The 7,147-nt window shown below is 29.5% G+C and overlaps 1 protein-coding gene across 1 annotated transcript; it reads left to right on the top strand.

Annotated features, from left to right (window-relative positions):
• The first annotated feature begins 5,886 nt into the window (after nucleotides 1-5,886).
• Nucleotides 5,887-7,147, top strand: LOC21397911 (protein FLOURY 1-like). The gene is made up of 2 exons (XM_010113950.2): nucleotides 5,887-5,948; nucleotides 6,611-7,147. The coding sequence occupies exons 1-2, from the start codon at nucleotides 5,906-5,908 to the stop codon at nucleotides 7,087-7,089; spliced, it is 522 nt and encodes a 173-aa protein (XP_010112252.2). The 5' UTR covers nucleotides 5,887-5,905; the 3' UTR covers nucleotides 7,090-7,147.

Genomic DNA, 7,147 nt, shown 5'->3' with positions numbered 1-7,147 from the left:
GCATCTCATTCGTAGAAGTCAAGCTCCAATGGCGGGCATTCAAATTTCATTTTTTTTTTTCCTTCTAACTCCCAATGAATCCTTTGCAGGATTTTTGTCCAGACCCAGAAAAGTACGGCCACCATATAGTTCCACTAGAACCTTCAAAACCAGAAATTCAAATTGAAGAAATTCTGAAGAAAGAAGAGAGAACGGGAGGCTGAAGAAAGAAAAGCAAAACGAAAACGAAAACGAGAAAATGAAAATAACTTTTTTTGCGTTTTTAGAATTTCACAAAACGACAAAAACAGTTTTGTTTTTGTTTTTTAAAAAAATCTGCGCCAAACGCGTTTTCAATTTTTTGCTTCTAAAAACGTGAAAAATGGGATTGAAAACGGTAACAAACAGGGCAAGACTTCCGAAAGTATTAGGAGGCGTTTGGTTCCTGGATTAGAATCATAAATATTAGAATTATTTTTTATTTATGTGTATTTTTTGTGATAAAAAATACTATAAGAAACCATGAATCATAATTCAAATCATGATATGAATCTCCTTACCAAACGTCTCCTTAAATTTATTTTTAAAGATTTTTAGTAAATTAGAAACGTTTTGCACGATTAGAAAATTAATTTTAGTTCATCTTTGATTAACTCAATAATTTATTATTAATTAATTTTAAGTTAACTTTAATTTATTATTGATTAATTACTAAATAAAACCATTTAAAAAAAAGTTAAGGCATAAAACAATTGTTTTTTTTCTTAAAAAAAAATCGGCTATTTGGAAAAAATTTAAAGAGTAGCCAAATAACAATCATTTACCTAATTTTTCTTTACGTCTCCGGATTCCACAAATGGTTCTTAAACTTTAACCTCAATTAGGGATGGCAACATGGTGGATTTAGAGCGGAGTAGTATCATTATCAATTCGCCCCGCTAATAAAAATACTCATCATATCCGTCCTATAAACCCGCATAAATTAATAGGTTACGGAGTAAATTTTTCTGTCACAAGTTCAGAGTATCGTAATGCCTCATTCACCCAATTAGTTGCTTGCATTGTAAAATAAATAATAATTAAATAAAAATACAAACATACAAATCATTAAGTTAAAAATAAAATAAAGGTAATTTTAAATTTTCATAATATTTATGTAATAGATTATACTTAAAATTATATATTATAGCATATTATACATAATATGTCCAATTTAAAAATAGAATATAATTAAACGGCGAGGGTAGATAGAGAATAAAGTCAATTCATTTCCACCCCGCAACCCGTCATGGGTTAAACTTTTAACTCGTTTACAATTTGAATCCGTTTAAAACTTTTAACTCGTTTACAATCCCGCAAATAAATGGATTAACGGGTAAAATTATAATCTCTAACTTCAATCCCATTTTGATTCTTGATTTTTAAAATAACTCAAATTTTAATCTTAAAACTATTATTTTATTTCAATTTTAGTCTTTCTATAAGTTGGGTGTTAAAAACAATGCGAAATACAAATGATTTGTTATATTAAAAAAAGTGCTACTATCAAGATCATGTCCGCATTTTCTACTTTTTTTTATTTGCATTACATGTATACTCTATCCTTTTTTTAATACTTAACTGGTATGAAAGACTAAAGTTAAGAAAAAAAAATGATGAGTAGAGTTAAAACTTGGAAGCTTTTAAAAAGTGCATCATTTTTAGGATTGAGGGATTCTTTTTAAGATTATCCCTCATTCTTACTTTCTTTTTTCTTTTTTTTTTTTCCTAAAAAAAAAGAGAGAATTATTAGCATTATCCCTCCATCAATATTCTCTATCGCTTCGAAAATTCTAAGTCCAATAGAATGAAAATGACTGGATCTAATTCTAGAAAGAGGGGCTCAGCTTTCACTTAAATCATCGTACACCTAAAGCCGCAGGTCCGTTCATTTTAATGATTCGAGTTTAAAATTTGAATTTTGTTACAGTAAAAAATTCTAAAAAACAGTCACATTTAATATTTTTATTATAATAAAAAATTCTAACATAAAATCACATTTAAACTCAAATTAAAACCTCAAATCAACGAGCTACACAGACTCACAAATTTTGAGAGCTAGAACTCACAGAGGCCAACAACACATTAGTCAAGTAGAAATCCTACAACGGGTGGAGTTGACACATAGATATTAGGATAACCGTGACGATGTACTTGCACCAAGCCGTTAGTGGTCTTAGTTTTATTTTGAATGTCAATTCTTTTCAAATAAAGATATTAGGATAAACGCTTTTAGTTTTTTTTTTTTGTAGGCTGTGCTTATCTAGTATTCTTAATTAATTAGTTTTACTGTTCATTTTTGTAATTATAACTGTAACTTTGTGCATTTCACTTAAAAAGCCCGAAAAAGAATAAATAAAGGACAATAAACATGCTTTTGTGAAGTTTGAGTTTCTCCGAAACCCATTTGAAGATTAAAGTTATTTTTAAAGGAGCTTTTCTGATAGGATCAGAATAAATAAATTATCGATAATTTTTTATTTTTAATTGTAAGATTTGAATAAAAAATTTTATGCTTTTTATATATTTCGACCTGATGTGATTTTAACTTGTTCCAACAATCATAAAATTGACACTACTGATTGAACTGTCCTACTAGAGAAACTCCCTCATTCCAATTCACTTTATTCATCATTCTACTTTTTTTAAATACAAATTTATATCATAAATAAGGGACTATTTTTAGTAGCCAGTCCTATCGGTAGTGTCAATTTTTGAGCATTGAATTAGGTTAAAATCACATTAGATTGATAAAATATGCATAATAGATAATTTCTTATACAGATTTAACGGCATAAAATAGAGAGCCATCGTTAGTTTATTTTTTTTAGATAAAATTATTTTCATACTCTCTATTATAGCGAAACATCTTATTGGTACCTTAGGTTTTTAATAATACTGAAAAGACATTTACCTCTAAAGAAACGTTTTTTTCAGTACCTTACGACTGATTTTTGAAACATCCAATGACTAAACTGTCATTTTTATTAATAAAATAAGAAATAATAACTAAAAATATTTTTTGAAAACATTTTAATTTATTTTAATTGTTTAATTTTTAAGGCCTTAATTGGTTCGCCGTTCGAAATGTAATGATTTGGTTTGAAATGTAGAATCTGAATTTTAATGATTTCAATTACGATTCGATTTGGTGTTTGATATACAAATAAATTATAACTTAAGTTTGGAATAAAATTGGAATTGTATTTGGATAGAGTGTTTAAAGTTGCCATTATAGTTTGTTGAAGAGAGAAAAAAATAAAAGTAGTAGTGTTTGAAATGTTCTTGACAATCTAGATTGTTGATTTTAGGGTAGAGGTAAATCCTAAAATCAACCACTCGAATTGTAAATAATAATTTGAATTGCCCGTTTATTTCTAAACCAAACACTAATTAAGACTTTGTTCACTTTGCGGATCTGAGTTTCCAATTCATGCTGAGATGTGATATTTTTAAATAGCTTTTAACTGTAGCAGAAAAAGTTAGATATTATATTTTTTTAGAACTTTTAACTATAAAAATGTATAACTGAAAACTCGGATCAGTAAAATAAACAAGGCTTAAATCTTTAGGCACAATTTGAATCGAATTGTTTAGTTCAAATTACTAAATCAAACAGGGATAAATGTTTTAAAGTATTTTCAGATTTTTTTTAAAAGAATTATTAACTTATTATTAATAGGTGAAAATAGAGTCATTTTTAGGCCTATTTGGCCACATGATTTAAAAACAGTTTTTTGTTTTAAAAAAATAGAAAATTATTCTGCGAACAAAAACACACCACTTGGATAGTGTGCTCAAAATATAGTTTTTTGAAAACAAAGGTTGCGTTTGGAATTAGTTTCAAAATAATTTTATTTTCTGTATAAAAATGGAAATGAAAACGTTTTCATTTTCATTTTGAAATTATTTCTGAAAATGCGTTTGGTAATTTTATTCAAAGATTGATTTCAGTTTTAAGAAAAACTTAAACTGCGTTTAGTGGTTTACTTTTTTAAATTGTCAAAGTTAGAATTTAGTTGCAACACTTGTCATCAAACTAGAAAAATGCCAAACCACCTACATATTAACTAATGACTCAGCCACCAACCACCGTTTAACACCACCAATTTTTTTACTCCTCAGCAGCTTATGACCAGAAAAAAAAATCTCTACTCAAACTTCTTCTCCTTTCTCCAAAGTAGAAGACAAGAGCTAGAAAATTCGGACCTAAGAGAAACCTCCTAGAAAACCATGATTTTTCTTGACAAATTCTAAGTTTAAACCCAAATTTAAGAGGCCAACTTGTACAGCAGTCAAGGTAAGGTGTTCTTCTTGTATTAGAAGGGTTTTTTCATGCTTTTGATGAATTTTTTATGGGTTATGTGTTTATGGGCTGATTAGATATGTCCTTGTAAAAATGCAACAACCTTAGAACAGAGAAGTTGGGGGTCGACTCAGATCGTCGGGGGGGGGGCAGTCGGAGAAGATGGTGGCGGGCCGTCGTCTCCTTCGTAGAGAAGCTTGTTCCAGTCAAGCTCCAATGGCCGTTTGCACTCTCCCCTATTCCGTGAGTGAGAAAAGGAAAATAAGAAAATGAAAACGGTATTATATCATTTTCAGTTTTTTAGAAAAAGACAAAAATGTTTTTATTTTTGTTTTTTAAAAAGTTTTGTGCCAAACGTGTTTTCAGATTGCGTTTTCATTTTTTAGCTTCGAAAAACGTGAAAAATGGAAACAAAAACAAACATGATAGAAAACTGAAAACACCATTTTGGTGGTTTCATTCTCCATTATCAATCAAATGACTTTTGAATTCTCTAGAGAGATATTTACGACCTTGATTAGATCTAAATTTCTTTAGTCTCATTCATTTCATCGATTATAATTTAGAATTTTAGTTTTATTATAGTAAAAAACTCTCAGAAATAATTATATTTAACTTTTTGTTACAATAAAAAAACTCTTACATAAAGTTACATCTCTACTCAAATTAAAAATTTGAATCTACGAACTAAATCAGCCATTTATGTTTTTATCAAATTGTTTTTTTGTAGTCTTGAATTCGTTAAGTTTCTCAAAAACTTCAAACTTATGACGTAATAGATAAATATAGTCAAATCTTGAGTAATCATCTTTGAATGTAATAAAATACTCAAAATCTCTTCAAGTTTGTACATTTATCTTGCCAAACATATTAACCTTATTTTTATTCATAATTATGTTAAATCTTATTTTTAATTTCATGAAATTTTAAATATCTCAAACTATAAAAAAGACAAAGAAACACATAAAATTACAAAAATGAACTCTCACTAAACTGTAATTATTCTCGCGTTTTATTTACTAAAATTAAAACAATTGTATAAACAAAAGGACTAATCTGAATATATATATATATATATATATATATTTATATAAACTGAGATCTTTAAGAAGTCAAAAGACTAAAATGAGATTTTACCTCTGGTTAGAAAGAGTGATTAACAGTATATATTTAATAGGTTATTATTATTAACGTTCTTTAAATTTTGGAGTGATTTTCAATTTACTTTATAAACTTAAAAACTCTTATTTTACTTTATAAATTTTAAATTGTTTCTATTTAACTTTTTTTTAATAATTTTTATTAAAAATAGATAAAAAAAATAACATAGTCACATAATTTTTTTATTAAAAAAAATATAAAAATCACATGCACACATTTAACTCTTTTTTTATCTAATTTTAATAATAATTACAACAAAAAAATTAAGTGAGAATAATTTAAAAAATAAAACTTTAAAAAATAAATTAAAAATAACTCTAAAATTCAACCGCTACATGAGAATAATTCTATTTAATATCTTGCCCGGGCCTAAACTGATTCTCACAGCCTTGATTCCTTCGCCTATATTATCGCCTCCCAATGACGCCACTCTTTTTGTCTATACCCACTGCACGCTCACTCTGTAAGAATTTCCTCAATCTATCTATTTTATAATCTCTCTCTCTCTGATTTTTCGAGTTCCACATGGGATTTCCTTGGTATTGAATCTATAAATTGGGAAGTCAGGAACATTCTATTTTCTCTCTACGTTATGAGTTTCAGCAAAAGTATAAATCTTTATTGTCTTGCTTGGCTAAAATATTATAAGCTTTGAATTTTTCAAGCCTAGAATCGGAGAAGTTTTAGTATTTAGTGAGTGGGGTGAGAAACTATTGCATACCCGGATGCATATTTTTGGTCGTTTTTGTTTCTTGATAGTTTTTTGTTCCGTTCTCGAACTGTACAAGAGGATTTTGAAGAATTTTCTGGGGCTTTTTGGGAATATGGAAAATGATGCCTTTAATTTCTTGAAGTTTATCCCCCAAAGAAACGACTTTGGATTCGGGTTCTTGGTGTTTGGATTTTGCTCACAAGTTTTTGGTATATTATTTGGGCTGTTTCTTATGTTTGGTTTGGGGTTGAAGTTTTTGCAAGTCAGTCGGTTTTTTTGCCACTTTAAAGGCAAGAAAACAAGTGATTTGGGAAATGGGGTTTCTTCAAAATATAGTCTTGTTGAAGTTTGTGATCAAAAGATAGCGTCTTGTAAGTGTAATCCTAAGGAAAATAATGTGGAGGAACATGAAGATGACGGCGAAGAAGACGGCGGCGAAGACTGTAACGAGGACGAAGAGTTTAATGTAATGGCATTGAGGAAAATGGTGAAGATTGAGAGAGGAAGGGCGAGGAAAGTGAGGAAGGAGCTAGAGAAGGAAAGACTGGCTGCGGCGTCGGCGGCGGAGGAGGCGATGGCGATGATCCTGCGGCTTCAGAGCGAGAGGAGCAGCGTCGAGATGGAAGCAAATCAGTACCGTCGGATGGCCGAGCAGAAGCAAGTGTACAATGAGGGAATCATTCAGTCATTGCAGTGGATTGTGGCCAAGCATGAGGAAGAAAGGAGTGGTTTGGAAGATCAACTGAGGTTGTGCAGGAGAAAGCTCAAGATATTCATGAAAGAAAGTGAAAAGGATGAATCGGAAGAAGATCATATGACTTCAACCTTAGAAGACTATAGCCCACTGGATGATATGGGGTCAGTTGTTAGTTCTCTTGACTTTGATGGCTAGGTTTTTCTTTTGTATTTATTAAACAAATGTCTGTTTATGAGACGGTGTACCATTTAAA

Source organism: Morus notabilis, unplaced genomic scaffold (genome assembly GCF_000414095.1).
Source record: "Morus notabilis unplaced genomic scaffold, ASM41409v2 Scaffold456, whole genome shotgun sequence".
Classification (NCBI taxonomy): Eukaryota; Viridiplantae; Streptophyta; class Magnoliopsida; order Rosales; family Moraceae; genus Morus; species Morus notabilis.
The sequence above is the reverse complement of the archived record's forward strand: the minus strand, read 5'-3'. Positions and strand labels throughout refer to the sequence as shown.

Coding starts and splice junctions, on each gene's coding strand:
- LOC21397911 (XM_010113950.2), top strand. CDS start 5,906: ATGACGCCACTCTTTTTGTCTATACCCACTGCACGCTCACTCT. Junction 5,949..6,610: donor ACCCACTGCACGCTCACTCT/GTAAGAATTTCC, acceptor AGGAACATGAAG/ATGACGGCGAAGAAGACGGC.